We start from the raw sequence: 20,830 nt of genomic DNA on the forward strand, positions 1-20,830 counted from the left end.
CCCAATTTTGCAGACCATCTTTTTCCTTTTCTGTGGCACATGTGAAACACATTGTTTTGTAGTCACAGTCACTAAAATGCTCTCCCACCACCACCTCAAACACCTGTCTAACTTCACTCCCCAGAGCTAGAACCAGCACAGCACTGTTCCTATCAACTGTGCGAATCTCAAGGCTGTGCTCCCTAAATTCCATCAGCATGGGGACTTTGCGATGAGAGGGGAGAACATGCTGGATCTGGTTTACACAAACATCCCCAACATATCTAGGGCAGAGCCCCAGTCCCACCTTCGCTCCTCAGGTGATATCTCTGTTATGCTAATCCCACCATACAAACCACTCATCAGACGTGTCAAACCGGTTCTGAAGCAGGTGAAAACCTGGCCGGGTGGAGTCATTTCTGCTCTTCAGGACTGTTTTGGGCGTACTGACTGGCACATATTCAAGGAGGTGGCAACCGATGGAGATTCCATCAACCTTCAAGGAGTACACAGTGTCGGGGATTTGCTACATTAGCAAGTGTATTGACAGCATCATTGTATCCAAGACCAACACTTCTCACCCCAACCAGAAGCAGTAGATGAGTGCAAGGGTGTGTGCGCTGCTGAGGCCCCATGATACCGCCTTCAGGGCCGATGACAACAGCGAGGGCCAACCTGACCCAGGCCATCAAAGAGGCAAAGCGAGCACACGCACAGAGAATACACAGCCCCTTTCAGGACAGCGGTGATACACAGAGCATGTGGAAGGGCACCCAGGCCATCACCAACTACAGAACAGCATCGCCTGCTTGTGCTGGTGATGCCTCCCTCCTTGATGAGTTGAACATCTTTTATGCACGGTTTTGAGGCAGAAAATGACATGGCAGTGAGGGAGTCCACCCTATCCCCACCCCCAGTGACTTGGTGCTGTGCCTTACCACGGCCGATGTGAGGAAAACCCTATGCAGAGTCGATCCACAGAAGGCTACTGGACCAGATAACATTCCTGGCAGAGTGCTCAGGACATGCTCTAACATTCTGGCAGATGTTCTCACAGACATCTTCAACATCTCCGAGCTGTGTCATAGTTCCAATACGCTTCAAGGCCTCTCCCAACCATATTATCCCAACTGCTCAACATATGATGCCATTTCTACCATCCACCAGCGTCTCTTACAGCACCACACTGAGCATGGGGCCCCCTGAGGGCTGTGTGCTCAGTTCACTGCTGTTCACCCTGCTGACACACGACTGTGCAGCGGTGCACTGGCTGAATCACATCATCAATTTTGCTGATGACATGACTGTAGTGAGTCCCATCAGCAGGAATGATGAGTCAGCACGCAGAGAGTAGGTGCAGCAGCTAACAGACCAGTGCAGAGCCAACAATCTGTCTCTGAACATGGACAAAATGAAAGAGATGGTTGTTGACTTCAGGAGGGTTGGAGTGACCACTCTCTGCTGTACATTGACGGCTCCTCCGCGGAGATCTTGAAGAGCACCAAATTTCTTGGCAGACACCTGGCGGAGAATCTCACCTGGGCCCTCAACACCAGCTCCAAAGCCAAGAAAGCCCAGCAGCGTCTCTACTTTCTGTGCAGGCTGAGGAAAGCCATCCCTCATCCTCACCACATTCTACAGAGGGTTCATTGAGAGTACCCTGAGCTGCTGCATCACTGCCTGGTTCAGGATTTGCACCATCTAAGATGATAGTGAGGACAGCTGAGAAGATCGTTGGGGTCCTCTCCCCTCCATTACAGACATTTACACCACACACTGCAACCAAAAGGCTAAGAACATTGTGGAAGACCCCACCCACCCCTCACTCAAACTCTTCTCCCTCCTGCTATCTGCCAGAAGATACCAGAGCATTCAGTCTCTCATGGCCAGACTGTGCAACAGTTTCTTCCCCCAAACCATCAGGCTCCTTAACAAAGTATGCTCAAACTCTTCCCCAACTGAAATTCTTTGCAAAACTTTAAATTGCTGTGAGAATCATATCTATTATTTATCATTCTTCTATTACACTATAACTTACTTATATTGCACGTCTTATGCACCATATGCCATGTACGATTGTGTATTTTGTGCTGTCTGTAAAATACCCTTGGACCTGGAGGAACACGGTCTTGTTTTTACTGTATCAGTTGTGATTTTTCTTTAGATTTCTTACCGTGTGGAAACAGGCCCTTCAGCCCGAGTCCACACTGACCCTCCGAAGAGCAACCCACCCAGACCATTCCCCTACATTTACCCCTTCATCTAACACTATGGGCAATGTAGCATGGCCAATTCACCTAACCTGCACATTTTTGGACTGTGAGAGGAAACCAGAGCAACCAGAGGAAACCCACACAGACACAGGGTGAATGTGCAAACTCCACACAGACAGTTGCCTGAGGTGGGAATTGTACCCAGGTCTCTGGTGCTGTGAAGTAGCAGTGCTAACCACTGTGCCACTGTGCTGTCTGTCATATGTATATGGTAGAAATGGCAAATTAAAATGTATTCTATTCTTCTCTCTCTGATCTACGTCATGATATTACAAAGCTCTCTCTTCCCCCCCACCCCCGCCCCCGCCCCCGAAAACTTTTACAGTACCTGCCCCTCTATTGTGCTTGGTCTGTACAGGATGTATAATACACTCCCAGCAGTGTGACTGCCCCCTTTTTATTCCTAAGGTGTACCCACAAAAGTTCATTTGAAGACCCTTTCAAGATATCATCCCTCCTTACTTTCATCACCGATTGCTTAATTAATAGTGCATTTAAAGATAGTTAATAATGATTAATCCTCTCTCACACCCTCCACTATCTTGCCTGAAGATCTTATCATCAGGAATGTTGAATTGTTCAGTCCTGCTTCTCACTTAGTTATGTCTCTGTGATGGCAACAACATCACAATTCCACATGTCAGCACATGCCCTAATTCATTAGTCTTACTCTGAGCTTTAAAGTAAGGGACAATTCAGCTTTGCCTTTCTCACCTGAAAGGTAAAAACAATGACTGCAGATGCTGGAAACCAGAGTCTAGATTAGAATGGTGCTGGAAAAGCACAGCAGTTCAGGCAGCATCCGAGGAGCAGTAAAATCGACGTTTCAGGCAAAAGCCCTTTATCAGGAATACAAGCAGAGAGCCTGAAGGCTGGAGAGATAAATGAGAGGAGGGTGGGGATGGGGTGAAAGTAGCATAGAGTACAATAGGTGAGTGGGGGAGGGGATGAAGGTGATAGGTCAGGGAGGAGGGTGGAGTGGATAGGTGGAAAAGAAGATAGGCAGGTAGGACAAGTCATGGGGACAGTGCTGAGCTGGAAGTTTGGAACTGGGGTGAGGTGAGGGAAGGGGAAATGAGGAAACTGTTGAAGTCCACATTGATGCCCTGGGGTTGAAGTATTCCGAGGCAGAAGATGAGGCATTCTTCCTCCAGGCATCTGGTGGTGAGGGAGCGGCGTTGAAGGAGGCCCAGGACCTCCATGTCCGCGGCAGAGTGGGAGGGGGAGTTGAAATGTTGGGCCACAGGGCGGTGTGGTTGATTGGTGCGGGTGTCCCAGAGATGTTCCCTAAAGTGCTCTGCTAGGAGGCGTCCAGTCTCCCCAATGTAGAGGAGACCACATTGGGAGCAACGGATACAATAAATGATATTGGTGGATGTGCAGGTAAAATTTTGATGGATGTGGAAGGCTCCTTTAGGGCCTTGGATGGAGGTGAGGGGGGAGGTTTGGGTGCAGGTTTTGCAATTCCTGTGGTGGCAGGGGAAGGTGCCAGGATGGGAGGGTGGATTGTTGGAGGGTGTGGACCTGACCAGGTAGTCACAGAGGGAACGGTCTTTGCGGAAGGCAGAAAGGGATGGGGAGGGAAATATATCCCTGGTGGTGGGGTCCGTTTGGAGGTGGCAGAAATGTCAGAATGATTTGGTTTATGCGAAGGTTGGTAGGGTGGAAAGTGAGCACCAGGGGCATTCTGTCCTTGTTACGGTTGGTGGGGTGGGGTCTGAGGGCGGAGGTGTGGGATATGGACAAGATGCGTTGGAGGGCATCTTTCACCACGTGGGAAGGGAAATTGCAGTCTCTGAAGAAGGAGGCCATCTGGTGCGTTCTGTGGTGGAACTGGTCCTCCTGGGAGCAGATACAGTGGAGCCGGAGGAATTGGGAATACGGAATGGCATTTTTGCAGGAGGTTGGGTAGGAAGAGGTGTAATCCAGGTAGCTGTGGGAGTCAGTGGGTTTGTAAAAAATGTTGGTGTCAAGTCGGTCGTCATTAATGGTGATGGAGAGGTCCAGGAAGGGGAGGGAGGTGTCAGAGATGTTCCGGGTAAATTTAGGGTCAGGGTGGAATGTGTTGGTGAAGTTGATGAATTGCTCAACATCCTCACGGGAGCACGAGGTGGCGCCAATGTAGTCATCAATGTAGCGGAGGAAGAAGTGGGGAGTGGTGCCGGTGTAATTACGGAAGATGGAATGTTCGACATAGGCAAGAAAGAGACAGGCATAACTCAACTTGGGCTGATCTCTCTCTGCCTTGGTTCCTTTACTAAAGTATGCTGTATCCCAATTGGACTAACACCCTGTGTTCTCAACCCCACCAAACTGGTTTAAATTCCTCCTATCAGCATTAGCAAACTCACCTGGAAGGATGCTGGTCCCACTCAGGTTCAGATGAAGACCAAATGGGTGCCACCTTCCCCAGGAATGGTCCCAATAATGTAGGAATCTAAATCTTCCCTCCTTCACCAGTTCTTGAGTTTTGCATTCATCTGCGTTATTCTCCTATTTTTGTACTTGCTGGCATGTGGCACTGGGAGAAATCCAGAAGTTACAATGTTTAACATCCTGCTCCGGACTCCCAAATTCTTAATGCAAGACCTCATTCTTCATTCTGCTAATATCGTTAGTACCAATGTGTACTATGTCCTCAGTCTTACCCCCAACAGGATGCCCTGCAGCTGCTCAGTGACATCCTTCACCCTGACACCAGGGAGGGAGCGTACCAGGCTGGAGTCATGTCAGTAAGTACAGAAACACCTGTATGTTTCCCTAATTAACAAATCCCCTTCCACTCTCACTCCTACGTTTTTCATCCTCCCCTCCTGGATAATCTGGATGCTGCACTGTGCCAGAAGCTTGGCTGTGTCTGCACTCCCTTGATGAGCTAGGACTCCTAAGAATTCCCAAAATGGAAAACCAATCGATGGGCAGACCCCAGAGGACTCCTGCACTACCTGCCTGATTGTCTTTGATTGTCTGATGGCCACCCATTCTGTTCTTTCCTCCGATCCCATCAGCTGAGGTATGACCACCTTTCTAAATGTGCAATCCACATTACAATCAGCCTCACAGATGTGCCACATGGAACCAGCCACTGCTCGAGTTCAGAAACACAGAGCTCATGTTTCTGCAGTTGGGGGGACTTCATTTTCACTATATTTCAGAGAGTAAATGGTGTAGTCCTTCACTCCACAGATATTAATTGTCACTACCTTTTTCAGATGCTTAATTGCACATGCATACAGCTGCATTTTACGAAACTCACCATCACATTTCAATGCACAGGTTAATTATCCATTTTCTTGTTGTTTAGGTGAAACTATCAGCTACCCAAGGAGTATTTAACACAATTGCTGAGGTCCCAGATGGTGTATTGAAAGGTTTAGGTGACAAAACTTTAACAATAACAAGTCCAAGCTTAGAATTCATAAATGCTGTACTTAAATATATTACTTACACAAGCAAACAACATCACATCAGTACAACTGATATAGGTAAGTACAGCTTATAGTATTTTATTTGTTAATATTAGTGTTAAAAAGCTTTGCAATTCTATCTGTATGTGAAATGAATCCTCTTTTTTGATAATTATTCCACGTTGTTCCTTCATGATGTAGGCATCAAAAAAAGTGATTCTTACAATTATTCTTGGATCGTTATATCCTAAATTCAAACTGAATTCTTTTACACTTGGCATTAAAACTTTTTATAGTTTTTGGCAGAGCAATTTATTGATACACTTGCTAAATTGTAAAAATAGCAAATCACCTCAGTTAGATGTTTTTCAGTTCGAACTGACACAAATCCCAACTCTCTTATCCTGTAGTTCTGTGGAGACTGTGTACCTCTGGACCAGTAATCCCAGAATACCAGTCTCATGTTCTGGGTGATTAAGATCCACTTTTGCAGATGGTGAAATTTGAAATCAATAAAAACAACTGGAATAAAAAGCCAATTTAAAGGTGATCATGTAACTTATATCTTTTAAGGAGGAAGATCTGCTACCCTTCACTAGTCAACCTAATGCTATTCTGAATTAATCCTATCCAACCTTGCATGATCCAAATCCCTCGATTCCCTGCTTGTTTTTCAGTCTGTCTAAATGGCCTCGTTTAAGATCGATGCAACTCTCTAATGCTGACTTCCTACATAACTCCAATATTAATCCATATTCAGTGAAGCTGCAGATCTGAAGTCAAAATGCAAAGTACTGGAGAAATGCAATGGGTCTGGCAGCGCCTGTGGAGATAGAAATAGTTACCATTTCAAATCCGATGATTTCTTTGAAATTTCCAATATCAATCATTTATGGGTGTCTTCAACCAGGGGTGAGGCCATTTTTAAACTATTGTGTACGCTTCTGGTTGCCCTGCTACAAGAAGGAGGGTGTTAAGCTGGAGAGCATACAGAAACATTTACATGGATGTTGCTTCGCTAGGATGGTCTGAGTTATAAGGAGAGGCTGGATAGGCTTAGTTCTTTTTTTCCCTGGAACTTCGGAAGCTAAGGAGTGGCCTAACAGAGGTTTACAAAACCAAGAGGGGCATGAATAAGGTTATTGGACAAGGTTTTTTTTAGGAGTAGGGGAGTCCAAAACTATAGACATAGGTTTCAGTGGGAAAGGGAAATGTTCAAAAGGGATCTGAAGGGCAGATTTATCACACAGAGCGTGGTGTGTAAATAGAATGAGTTGCCAGAGGAAATGGTAGAAGCTGGAACATTTAAACGATATTTGGACAGGAACATGAATAGGAAAGGTTTAGAAGGATATAGATCAAATGCAGGGAATACTTTAGTTGAGGATACCTGGTCAGCAGGGACACATTGGACCAAAGGCTCTGGTTCCATGTTGTCAGACAGTAAATTTGATTTGGAAGAACAATGCAATGATTTGGTATTATATGTAACCATTCCTGATTTCTAAGCTATGCCGCCCATGTACTGTAACTTCATCATTAACCGTTCCAAAGTGGACTGCAAGTATTGCACAAAAATCAGCTCCAGTTTATTTCAGGTTATTTTCGAGGACCACCCAAAGTGAGGCTCAAGCTCATCAAAAGATCAATCCATTTGGTCTATCATGGGTTTTCTCAGCATTTTGACCGAATTGCAATCTCCTGCCTTTCCTTATAACCTTGCCCATTTTCCATTGCCTTTCAGGCCACAAATACAGAATTATATCGCAAAACAAAACACAAAACCCACACTCAGCAGTATTCATCACAGAATTCATCCTGGACCAATCCACTCATATAGACTCGTGTAGGAAAATGTACAAATAATTCCACAGATATAGCATTTACTGCAATACCTAAACATCAAGATTAGTGTCATCAGTGAATACTAGTGTATGCCAAACTTCAGTTTGCACAGTCAATGAAATATCCACAGAACACAGGACTGCAGAGATCAGGAAGGTAAAAGTGTACTTTTCAAACTGGAAGACAGTTAAGTCGTTTAAGTCACTATCTCAGGACTGGAAGTCCATTGCTATTCCCACACACTGTATCAACGATTGAGAGGATTTAGTGTGCTTGCTAAACACGTCAATTCCATTGATGTTGCTTTGGGAAAGAAATGAAGCAGAGACTTGATATTTCCCTGCAGATGAGTACTCAATCTCAAATGTAAAATTGAAGCTAAAATCTTAATCTTGTGAAAGGAATTCAAAGGGAGGATCAACAGAAACAAAATGTCTAAAAAAACATTGATTTGACAACCCAGAAAAGACCAAGAGGTAAATGGTTATGATGTTAACCACCTATTCTGTCATGGAATAACCAAACTTTTGGCACGATAGTTTTAGTAATTGGTTTAAGCTTAAGATATCTCATTTGGAATAGACTGTTTTTTTGTGTTTCTTAAATATCTTGTGCTAAGTTTGTTACAATCAGTTCATATTTTATACATCTGCAATTCAGAAAATCTGCTGTTTTGAACCTTATTTATATTTTCTCTGCACAAAGTGTCTTTTCAGTTTGAAGAACATGTTGCTGAATTCCCGATTATTATTAGGCAGCCCCCAATGCCACGATTGTTTGATCCTGGACCAGGTAAACTTGGTTTTAATTTGGGTCATAAACATTAGAGATTTGATCAATATTTTCAAATAAAATTGTTTCTCTAACTAACTTGGATTGTCTTCCCTTATTCCAGATAATGACATCAATTCCTTGGTAACCATTACAACAAAGACATTTTTAAGATATCATAAGCTTCGAATCTTGATAGACAGCATTCGGAACTTTTACCCAAACATGACAATAATCATTGCAGACGACAGTGAAGTTCCTGAGAAAATTGAAGGACCCCACGTTGAACAATACATCATGCCATTCGCAAAAGTAAAATAAAGATTTCTGTATTCAATTTATATTTTATACAGACTTGAAACAGAAGTTCGATTTGAAAGCACAATTCAACAATTTGATATTATATATGACACCATTGCTGATTTCTAGCCTGTCACAACTTAATGAGGTACAGAATACTGAAAATCGAGCCTTGATACTCTCAGAGTCATTACAAAAGTTAAAGATTTTAAAACAGTATGTGAAATTCTCAATTTACTTGCCTTTCTAAACCCAGTTTGACAGGAAGAACGGATCAGGATTCTATACTTAACAAGAATGACTATTTCTTACAAATGCAAATGTGTTGCTGGTCAAAGCACAGCAGGTTAGGCAGCATCTCAGGAATAGAGAATTCGACGTTTCGAGCATAAGCCCTTCATCAGGAATTTTTTACTTTTTTTACTTATTTCTTACAAATCAATAGATTCTATCTACAGGCAAACAGCTATGAGCTATTGACATCTAACTTGACTAGTTGTAACTGTAACCCCCTTATAAAGCTCCCCCTGCATACCCATTCAAACAAACAAAAATATTGCATTCTCGGTAGAAGGAATAACTGGGAAGGCAAGTCAATGGCCCCTGTTCACAGGGTTTGCTGAGATGATCATTTTATTTGTCAGAATTTGTTGTTTTTCAATCTCTTTTCTCCAAGTACTTTCACATCCTTGCAAGAGGCACAGAGCAACTGGCTCACAAATTATAAAGTCTCTGCCTTTGTTGTTAAAAGCAACAGCTTACAGTGACTGGTGAGGGAAAATACAATTGGCTTTCTTCAGACTGCAGAGAGATGTACCACTTCCCCTTCTGGAACTCTAAAACAGGAGCAATTGGTCAGTTCATGAACTGAACCAGTCAACAGATGATGTTTAGGGAATTGGAAGAGGTATTTATTCTGAGATGTTCAGTTAATTAAAAACAAAAACACCTTCCCATTCTATCACATTAAATCTCAAGCTCTGAATTCTTCAGATGTGAGCTGCTTTCCATGAAAACCAATCTGGAAATGGAAACATCAAAAACAACTTGCATTTGTATACACATATAATCAGTGTCAGCAACATTTTTTTTTTCAAAACCCTTTTCCAATTCAACACATTTATTACTCTTCATTGGTTATTCTTACTGATAATGTTTGCCCCTTGTACAGTTTTTTAAAATGAGTTCCCAATCCCTGTGATCTACTCCATTTTCTTTCAGCATTGATTAGCATTTAATCCAGTCAACCTGATCAAATGCTTTTACAAAATCTGCTGAACAAATACATTCATGTCCAAACCCTAAACTGTGTTCACTCATAAATCTTGTTCTATCCATTGCTTACCATTTTCCACGTCACCCTGGAACACAAATGGGTCACTTTTTATTGGGGATGGGCTGGGAATGCTAACATCAGTCTCACTTGCAGAAGAGAAAGCACTTGTAGTAATCACAGAAAAAATGATTTACCAGAAACAATGGATATTTCAATAGCAACAAGCATGAGCTTTGAACAAAGTGAACATTGACCAAATTAATCCAAAAGAACGCTATCTCAAATTTGAAGTCTCAAAAACAAAATCTAAAAATCACAAAGAAACTTTCCTATATTTAAGAAGGAAAATAAAACTAGAACTGTATAATGGAAATTGTAACAGAACAAAAAGAAGAAAGATCATTAGGCAAGTCCATATTTGCTGAGCAGAGATATTTATGGCCAAATAAGGATATTTGAGCCATAGATTACTCTTGCTATGATGTTACAGAACTGCACCTCACTGGGGTATGAATAGCACAATGTGGGTGGCATTAAAATAATTTGTATGGAACACTCTGTCAGACAAAGGACTGCAAATGTTGGAGATCAGATTCAAAGGTGTGATGCTGGAAAAACCCAACAGGTCAGGCAGCATCCAAAGAGAAGGATAGTGGATATTTCAGGCATAAGCCCTTCCTCATGAATGTGAGGTGGGGGTTCCCAAGGGGGCTGAGAGATAAATGGGAGAGGGAGGGGTAGGGAGGAGGTAGCTGGGAAGGTGATAGGCAAATGAAGGTGAGTGGTGATGGTAATAGTTCGGAGCGGAGGGTGGAGTGGGTAGGTGGGAAGGAAGATGGACAGGCAGGACAGTTCAAGAGGGCAGTGGAGGGTTGGATCTGGGATAAGGTGGGGGAGGGGACATGAGCTTGTGGAGGTTTAACAGTTCATCAACTTCATGAACACCTTCCATCCTGACCTCAGGTTCACCTCGGCCATCTCAGACACCTCAGTCCCCTTCCTGGACCTCTCCATCTCCATTTCCAGCGACAGGCTCAACACAGGCAACTATTTCAAACCCACCAACTCCCACAGCTGTCTGGGCAACATTCCTGATGGAGGGCTTACGTCTAAAATGATGACTCTCCTTCTCCTCAGATGCTGCCTGACCTGCTGTGCTTTTCCAGTGCCACACTTCTTGACTTTGTGAAACAAGACAGAGCATAACTCACTGACAGAAACACAGCATGTGGTCATCAACAGTCACAGAAGATAGATTATTGATTACCTAATATAATTTTGAGTCTGGTATAAAATTATCATCTATGATAGCATTTAGTATGAGCTTCAGTGAACAGTGTTACTTGGAAGAATAAGCCTGAAAACTGTCTTTGACTTGTCTGTTCTTGAACCAGTCTTACTCAAACATAGCTATCATCATGTGGCAGAAAGATACACAAAAATCACTAACTAGAAAGCTGAATAAACAACTCAAAAAACAACCCAGACAGAGAATAATTATAGTCTGTTTTGGAAATGGCTGTCAATGATGCTACAATTAAAATTGAGTTTGTGCAACAGTCCAGAATTTGACATGCACCAAGATCTCATTGCATTGCAGGATTGGACAAGAATCCAGCGATAGGGAATTTTGTGGGGTTGACAGGGCAGGGGAACACTGTGTGGTTTTGGAAATATAAATTTCATGTTTGACAGGCATTTGGAAGTGGAACTTCACGTGTTTTTTTTGTCTGATGGTTTTGTTTAGTACTTTATCTACTTCGTCAGTCTCATCTTAAGGAGGTCTCTTGGCTATTCCAAAATAGCCATGGTCAAAGCATGAGCAGCATTGCATCTTCATCCTGAGTTTGTCTGCGGATTTCATAAAGATGTCATGAGACATCTTTAGAGGGATGACCTCTTGTCTCCCATCAGCCATCCGACGGACCTTGAAAAGATACTCTCAGTTCTCCAATATGGAAGAGTCATTGCAGCTCCCATGTTACTTGATGCAATTATAATTTGCGTGACAGCTTTCTTGGTAGGTGAACTCTGCAGGTTAGCGATAGTTCACACTCAAACCAGTGTGGGTTCAGTCAATAACACCTTGAACCTGGGGAAGATTGAAACTGTGGAGAATCCCATTTCCCAAGCTGCTTGATTCTCTTCCTCATGGGTGAAGTACATGAAAATCTGCACTCATGGAAAACTGGCATCAGTTACACCCCACATGCATTTTATGGGTGGAGGATTGGCAACTGCCACACAGGCCCCCAGTTGGTCATTGAAATGAATTGCTGACAATGATTCAGGGTAGCTGTGACCTGGATGGCCACAGGGCTGAGATTGTAGCCCACTCCTTCTAAGCCTAATTCCTACTCCAGCAGGTGACATAATTTAGTGATGACAGTGTAAAATAGCCTTACTCTTTGACAACTAAGGACAATGATGGCGAGTCCAATATATGTGGGGATTCAATGTTCTCCTCTGGATGGATTTTCACTTGCTGCCTCAATCTCCAGATGCTATGCAACTGCAGCTGATGTTTGCTGTTGCTGTTTTCTCCTTATACAATGTCTTTGTAGTTAGATCAATGACATAACAATTGCAGCCACCATAATCTGTATGCAAGGTACACGAGGAGATAATCTAGGATGAACATAAAAGAAAGGTAATACAGCTTTATTGAAGGAAATCCTGAGCTCTTACATCAATAAAAATTAACCCTCAAAAAGAGTAGCGTTAAGGTTTCCAATTTCAAGAAAGCAAATTCTCCTCATTTATTGATTCTGAAACTCTTGCTATTTTATTCTGCACAGGGATGGTTTGCTGGAAGAAACTTGGCAGCTTCTCAGGTCACAACTAAATACCTTCTTTGGGTGGATGAAGATTTTTTATTCACAAAACAGACAAAAGTGGAAAAGTTGTTGGAAGTATTAGAAAACACAAACTTGGACGTGGTAAGAATGGAACTGGATGGAAAGTGAAAGAGTTTTCTGAAATATTTCAACCTGATGACAATTTAATTTGAAGCATGTTTTTTCCTTTCTTTTGTTTCTCCTTTTCTTCTTCCTTCTGTCACTCCCTTCCTTTTTTAGTCCCCCACCCTCCTTTCCTTTCACTCTGCCTCCCTCACTTCTTTGAAATTATAGAGATCAATGTTTTCTTCATGTTTAGTCACAAAAATGATTTCCAGAGCTCCGAGTCAATCATAGATTAAAGCTTGAGATTAATTTTATCAATGTTTCATTTATCTCGCACTCAAAGAAAGGATAGGTTTCATTCAGCTAAAAGATTAAAAAGCTGAAAAACTGAAATGGGGTCTCAACTTATCTTGGATCCAGCCATTCCCAGTTTGGCAAATGTGGGAGAAATGACTGTGATCAATTCTGTTCAGGACAAGCTTGGCTATTACATTATTTTAAAGAGTGTTTGTACCTTCATTTTAAGATTCATTGTTTTTCCAGGAATTTCTTTAAAAGGAGGCAGGAAATATTGAATACAAAAGGAACATGCCTTTATTGTGTTGCTTTTGGTCAACAAGGAAAAGGGATTTTACTTTTCAGCCTAACATCCTGACCGCCATCACTCTACCTCAAAATCAGACACTCTGAACTTGCATCTCTCCCAACCCCCAGTCACCGCTAGGACTTAACTCAGTTACAACTTCGTGCTGAAAATGTTCTTACATAACTGCTGCTAGTTTGTCATTTGCAGAAAAAAATGCAGGACATTTCAGAAACCTATTTTTGGAGGCGCTTACCTCATAATGTTTGAGGAAGGGATGAACAATGGGAGGAAGGAATGAAGAAGGAATGTAGGAAGTGAGGGAAGCAGAGTGAAAGGGAAGGAGGGTGGAGGACAAGAAGTTGGAAAAGAGAAAGAGAGGTAGGAAGGGACGGAAGTCGGAAAAAAGAAGGAAAGGAGGGTGGAGGACGAAAAGAAGGGAGGGAGTGACAGAAGGAAGAAGAAAGGGAGGAACAATGGAAAGAAAAGAAGGAAAGGAAGAAGGAAACAAGGAAGTGAGGGAGAAAGTGGGGAAGGATGGGAGGATACTACACAAGTATCTGCTTCTTTAAACCTATTCAAAAGAGGAAAACCAAGACCAAGCCTTCTCAAAGTGGAGACTGAGGAAACATGGATTTGTGAGCTGTAACTTTGAGATGCTTTGAGGCAGGAATGGCTGAGCACCCCCATCTTACCTCATTTTATGGATCTCCAGTTTTCAGCAAGAGACCATGACAATTATAAATCCTTTAAATGTGCTCACAGTGATCCTTGTGATAATAGAGGAAGTATTTCATTGAGAAAAAAAACACCATATTTTATCTCTAATTACTTGAATTATAACCTTCACAGGTTGGTGGCTCAGTAAACGGTAATCGTTTCCACTTTAGGCTGTGGTATGAATATGGAAATCCTGATGATGGAGAATGCTTGTTCTCAAAGGCTGGGGGCTTTCATCCCTTGAATGGGTTTCCAAACTGTGTGATAACCAGTGGTGTGGTCAATTTCTTTCTGGCCAGGACATCCAAGATATTGAATGTTGGATTTGACCCTCGATTAGCCAGGGTAGCTCATTCAGGTAAGTGAACCATTCAGTTGTGCTGCTCCTCCATCACTACCCTCAGTAGATTTGGTGATAATCAAGTTTTATTCTGATTTGTTTGTTTTCATGTTTCAGTAACAACCTTAGGGAGTCAAAATGTATGATGAACATGGGTCAGGGGTTTTGTGACAAAATGAGGTGGGATCCAAGGATTGTGGGCACAAAACATCCTTCCACCAGCTGCCCTGCTCATTCTCGGCATAGTCAAAAGTCTTGGAGATTTTCCAGGAGGCCACATTATATCTACAATGGAAGTGAACCAATTAAAACTCCTCTCCTGATCTGACTGAAAATTTCCAGTTAGCATATTGACCGAACAGTGGCCAAAACAGGGCCAGAGGAAGGGAGCAGCCAGCCAGTGACAAGCCAAGGTCTAACCTTCCAGATTGCTTTAATCCCAAGTCTCCTCCACACACTATCACTACCAACGATGAAGAATGACCAGAGCTGCAGTTCATCCCACCCTCAAAAGGGTTCCCCTTGGCAAAAGTGATCCATCAGCCTCAGGAATTTTTACTTCCACACATTTTAAACAGCTAAAAGATCACCTGCACTCTATCACTGCTAGAGTCCTACCTATTGGCCCTTCAATATCAGCAACTGTCCTTACTAAGACTGTGAAAACACCTCCAGTTATCAATTAATAAAGCATGCAAAAATTATGCCATTCCAGTGCATTGCAGAACTCCGACCCAGAGCTGATCCCAATCCCGAACAGAAAGATCAATCCATATTTTCAGAAAATCTGTCTGCTTTGACAAAATATTAGATTTGATTTAACTGTAAATGATGCATCAAAAAGGAAAATTCAAAATGAAACCAAAATGAAAGTTGCCAATCTGAATACAGAAACTTAATATTGTCTTGTTCTGCACATGAATGGTTTATTTAGATAGCTTAGGAATCTTTACAACTATTGATATTTTGTATATTTTACCAGAGCAGTAATGTCTAGTGGTTAGTTTTACATTATTGTTTCACATTGTTGGTTCACATTGATCTGAAATTCCAGATTATAAATTTAGTAAAGGATGAGTCACCATAGGCTCACTCTCTCATTGAGGGAGAATATCTGGTGGTGATTTTAACCTAATGGTTAAGTGAGAGGCTTGAATTCAGAAGGTATCTTGTTGAGGTGGTCATGTGGACAAATCCCTTCTGGAAAAGCTCAGAAAGTTCGGAAGCATTCAGATTTTCAAACTGTCGTGTTATTTCTTCCTTATGAAATGGTCTCTAACATTTTCCCATTCACTGACATTCTTTATCAATCCCCATCCGACAAAGATATTGTTAACACAGATGCAAATCAAGTACAATAGTGGACTAACCTGCTCATTGTTTAGCTTCTCTGTGAGGCCCAATGTGGTTCAGGGTCTGGGAAAGCTTCAGTGCCAGTTCAGTTCCTCTTTCTGCCTGATAAAATCTGTGACCTGTTTGCAGATGTCTGGCAATGACGGAGAATATGCATTATTTGCTTTTCTACTTGCTGCCACCAGACATTATATAAGCTCTCTCCATGTTAATACGGAATATTTAGAATCTGCTGCAGTAAAGAAAAGTATAACCTTATTACGAGGCGTCTCACTATCACCTATAGCCAGGAGATTGTACAACAGACAAAATCATCTGGTATAATGTCACTCCCATGATGATGCATAATCTCCATAACATATTAGCTACGAAGGCACAACCTGTTACAGAGTCATAGAGTCATACAGCACTGCACAGACCATTCAATCCAACCAGATATCTCTCCAACCCTTTCTTATTCATGCACTTACCTGAAACACGCATCCACTGCTTCCTCTGGAAGTTCATTCCACACACAAACTACCCTCCCTGTAAAAGAAATTGACCCTAATGTCCTTTTTAAATCTCTCTCCTGTCACTTTAAAAATATGCCCCCAGTCTTGAAATCCCCACCTTAGAGAGATGACACCTACCATTCACCTTATCTATACCCTTCATGGTTTTATATACCTCTAAATGGGCACCCCTAAACCTCCTATGCTCCCATGAAAGAAGTTCTAGTCTATCCAACCCCTCCTTATAAAATCAAACCCTCCATTCCCAGCAAGATACTGGTAAATCTCTTCCAAACCCATCTCCGCTTAAAAATATCCTCCTGTAATAGGGCAACTGGAACTGGACACAGTGCTCTAGACCAGCATCCTGGACAACCTCAACATAATATCCTATATTCTGTTAGATGACAATAACCACACGGAGATGAGGAGATTTTTTTGTAAGGGTGAAGTGTTATGATCTGGAATTCCCTGTCTTATTTTGTAATGAAAACAGATCCCTTAATAAATTGCCAACTTAAATGGTTGCAGTGAAGTGGAATGAAATAGCTGAGTACCAATAATCCCTATTTGAATAGAATCCAGCAAGAAAGGCTGTGGATAGGACTTTAAACTGTGTGTGTGTGTGTGTGTGTGTGTGTGTGTGTGTGTGTGTGTGTGTGTGTGTGTGTGTGTGTGTGTGTGTGTGTGTGGTGGAGGGGAGGAGGAGGGGTGTGTGCATTCAATTATTGGGGAAATTAGAAAGCCCAATTTAAAGGAGCAGATAAGAGTGCAGGTTAGCAATGTGGCGCATGGTTACCAGACAATAAAGGTGAGGGATAGAACAGGTGAATATTTTTATGCACCAAGGAATTATAAAGAAGTAGAGAAATTTAACAGTGGAACAAATTTAAAAGCTTTGTATGTAAATGAATGAAACATTCACAACAAAATTAATGAATTAATATAAACAAAAGAGTGCAATTTGCTAATAATTACTGAGACAAGGAGACCAGGTCTGTGAATGAAATATCCAGGGGTACTCAGCATTTCGGAAAGGAAGGGAGGTGGGGGTAGCCTTGCTGGTGAAGTAAGGGATCATGCTGTAATAGAAATGATATAAGCACAGGAGATCAAGATATGTAATCAGTCTGGGTAGAAATTAGAAATAGCAGTAGGATTAATCTAAAAGTCTCCTAGGAGAAAGTGAGGACTGCAGATGCTGGAGATCACAGCTGAAAAATGTGTTGCTGGAAAAGCGCAGCAGGTTAGGCAGCATCCAAAGAGCAGGAGAATCGACGTTTCGGGCATGAGCACTTTTTCAGGAATCAGCAGGAGAATCGACGTTTCAGGGCTTTCCTGAAGAAGGGCTCATGCCTGAAACATTGATCCTCCTGCTCTTTGGATGCTGCCTGACCTGCTGCGCTTTTCCAGCAACACATTAATCTAAAAGTCCCCAAACAGTAGTTCTGCAGTGGGGCACAGTATAAACCAGGAAATATTAGAGGCTTGCAAGAAAGGTTCATCAAGAATCATGGATGATTTGAACATGCACATAGATTGGAAGAATGAAATTGGCACGGATAGCCTGGAGGCAGAGTCCATTAAAGATTGTATATTTGAGCAGTATGTTGTGAAATCAACCAGGGAGCAGGCTATTTTGGATTTGGTATTGTGTAATGAGGAGAGATTAATTGATGACATCATAGTTAAGGATCCTCTAGGGAGTAATGACCATAGTATGATAGAATTCAAAATCCATTTTGAGGGTGAGAAAGTGGAGTCCCCCAGTAGTGTTCTGAAATTAAACAAAGGAAATGATATAGGCCTGAGGAGATTTGGCCTGAGGAGATTAGGCAGGAAGGCTAAATGGTAAGACAGCAGATGAGCAGTGGCAGGTGTTTAAAGAGCTACTGAATTCCTCACAAGTAAAGTATATCGAAGTGAGAAAGGGCAGGGAGTAAAAACATCCATGGCTAAACAAGAAGGTCAAGGACAATATAAAGTCAAAAACTAAAGTATACTATATTGCAAAGACTAGTGGAAGATTGGGAAACTTTCAGATATAAAGGATACTGAAAAATTAATAAAAAGAGCTAAGCTAAAATTTTGAAAGAAAACAAATACAAAATATCAAAAAGGATAGTAACAGCTTCTATTGATATAAGAAAGGAAAGAGAGCCATTAATGTGAATGCTGATTCCTTGGAAGATGAAACCAATAAGTTAAAAGAGGGGAGCTGGCAGAGATCCTGAATCAATACTTTGCCTCAGTTTTCATCGTGGGGTACAATAGTACCATGCCTGTTAGAATGGGCAAGTCGGAGATAATAGAAAGAACTTAGAACAATCACCATCGATAGGGAAAAGGTACGATGTAAACTATTAGGTATGAAGACAGACAATTCTCCCAGGCCTGATGGCCTACATCCTAGGGTATTAAAGGAAGTGGCAGCAGAGATAACCATTGGTTAAAATATTCCAAAATTCTCTGGACACAGGAAAGATCCCAGTGGATTATAAAATGGTTAATATAATGCCCTTATTCAAAAAGCAAGAGAGGCAAAATGTGAGAAATTACAGACCAGTTAGTTTTACATATGCTGTTAGAAATGTGTCTGAATCAACTATCAAAGAAGCAATATTAGGATATTTGGAAAGTCAAAATGCTATCCATCAGAGTCAGCATGGTTCTTTGAAAGGCATGACTAATGTTTGACTAATTTGCTAGAGCTCTTTGAAGAAGTAACAAGCAAAGTGGATAACGGGGATGCTGTAGATGTAATTTATCTGGACATTTGGACTGCGTTTGATAAGGTGCCACAAGGTTGGATCATATGGGATTAGCCTGGATAGATGAATGGCTGATGGGCAGAAGACAGAGAGTCTGAACAAGTGTTTTTTTTTCCCTGGATGGCAAGCTGTAACTAGTGAGGTGTCATAGGGTTCCATTCTTGGAGCCCAGCCATTTACAATCTGCATTAACGACTTGGATACAGGGAGGAAGGCTCTTTAGCCAAATTTACAGGTGACACAAAAAATACGTGGAATGGTAAATTGCAATGAAGAAATAACCTTACAAATAGACATTGATAGTTTAGGTGAGTGGACCAAACTGTGGTAGATGGATTGAATGTGGATAAGTACAAGGTTATGCATTTGGGTCAAAAAACTGGAAAGCGACCTATTATCTTAATGGGGAGAGACTTCGGGATGCACTGGTGCAGAGGGATCTAGTGAATTGGTTCATGAGTCACAGAAAGCTAGCAAGTGGGTACAGCCGTTCATAAAGAAAGTGAATAAAATATTAGCTTTTATAACCTCAGGAATAGAATATAAAGGTAAGGAAGTATTGTTGCAACTGTACAAAGTATTGGCGAGACTGCACCTGGAGTATTGTGCACAGTTTTGATCCCCTTATTTGAGGCAAGATGTAGTGGCATTGAAGGCAGTTCAGATGAGGTTCACTAGATTGACCCCAGAGATGATGAGTTTGCCAGATGAAGAGAGATTGAACAGTTTAAGCCTACACTCTCTGGAATTTAGAAGAATTAGGGGAGGTATTCAAGTATTTGGATGAGAAGTCATAGTATTAGGGTAAGGGGTAGAAAATTTAAAACAGAGTTGAGCAGAAACTACCCCTCCCAAAGAGTTTTGGATACTGGGACAATGAGTAAATTTAAGGAAGAGTGAGACAGAATTTTACTTGGTAATGGATTGAGGGATATGGAGAGAAGGCAGGAAAATAGAGGTGAGGGGCATATCAGCCCCTGATTGAATCTCAGAATGCAGAAGGTCTTGTGGATCAAAGCCAAACAAAATCAATGAACTTGGTTTGGGTTCTGTTTTGAGGATTGGGATATACTAAGCACAACCTTCCCATGGAACATTTAGTGGATGGAGGAGATATTGTAATGTGTGGATGTTTGTTCGGTATGTGAAAGAATTGGGCTTGTTACATGAAATAACCTTTTTTCATTCTATGCTATTCTATTATTATGCTTGACCTTTCCAGCCTAATGTTTTCACAAGTGAAACTGAATTTGAAATCTTTCCTAGAGTTTTTCATTGACGGACTCGGCAGACTGCTCGTGGGATCATGTAATGATGTCATTGTTGGACATCAGATGCGCCAGAGTCCAAAAAATGACACACAGAAAGCAGTTGAACAAAAATATGCAAGGTTTCGACGGCCCTCTAGGCATGACACAGATTTCAAACTTGCACTGCATTATTTCAAAAACCATTTAAAATGTTACACCAAGATTTAATGGGTAAGATTGTACATTTCTATTCCTGATGAAGGGCTTTTGCCCAAAACATCGATTTTCCTGCTCCTCAGATGTTGCCTGAACTGTTGTGCTTTTCCAGCACCACTCTAATCTAGACCCATAATCTTGACGGACCATTCCACGAGCTCTATCTCATCATTATCTCCTTCAGCCTCTCCACTCCCTTGATGTTATTGGGCTGCTTCTTTAATAACCACTCCTGGATACAGTGAACATTTCGGCAATTCAACATTTCTTCTTTTTCTTTCATGGAATGTGAGCATCACTAGAAAGACCAGTAAATGTTGACCATCACTGCTGCCTTTGAAAAGGTGTT

General features: G+C 41.8%; 1 protein-coding gene across 1 annotated transcript in view; it reads left to right on the forward strand.

Annotated features, from left to right (window-relative positions):
* The window catches only part of LOC132830803 (beta-1,4 N-acetylgalactosaminyltransferase 2-like), a 33,483-nt gene extending 12,960 nt beyond the window's left edge, over positions 1 to 20,523 (forward strand). Inside the window, exons 4-9 of the mRNA XM_060848661.1 lie at positions 5,557 to 5,737; positions 8,210 to 8,296; positions 8,400 to 8,587; positions 12,650 to 12,790; positions 14,190 to 14,415; positions 20,282 to 20,523. Of these exons, the coding sequence (XP_060704644.1) occupies positions 5,557 to 5,737; positions 8,210 to 8,296; positions 8,400 to 8,587; positions 12,650 to 12,790; positions 14,190 to 14,415; positions 20,282 to 20,493 (1,035 nt within the window). The 3' untranslated portion in view covers positions 20,494 to 20,523. The remainder of the gene's footprint in view (positions 1 to 5,556; positions 5,738 to 8,209; positions 8,297 to 8,399; positions 8,588 to 12,649; positions 12,791 to 14,189; positions 14,416 to 20,281) is intronic.
* The last annotated feature ends 307 nt before the right edge of the window (positions 20,524 to 20,830 follow it).

Source organism: Hemiscyllium ocellatum, chromosome 32 (assembly GCF_020745735.1).
Source record: "Hemiscyllium ocellatum isolate sHemOce1 chromosome 32, sHemOce1.pat.X.cur, whole genome shotgun sequence".
NCBI classification, from domain to species: domain Eukaryota; kingdom Metazoa; phylum Chordata; class Chondrichthyes; order Orectolobiformes; family Hemiscylliidae; genus Hemiscyllium; species Hemiscyllium ocellatum.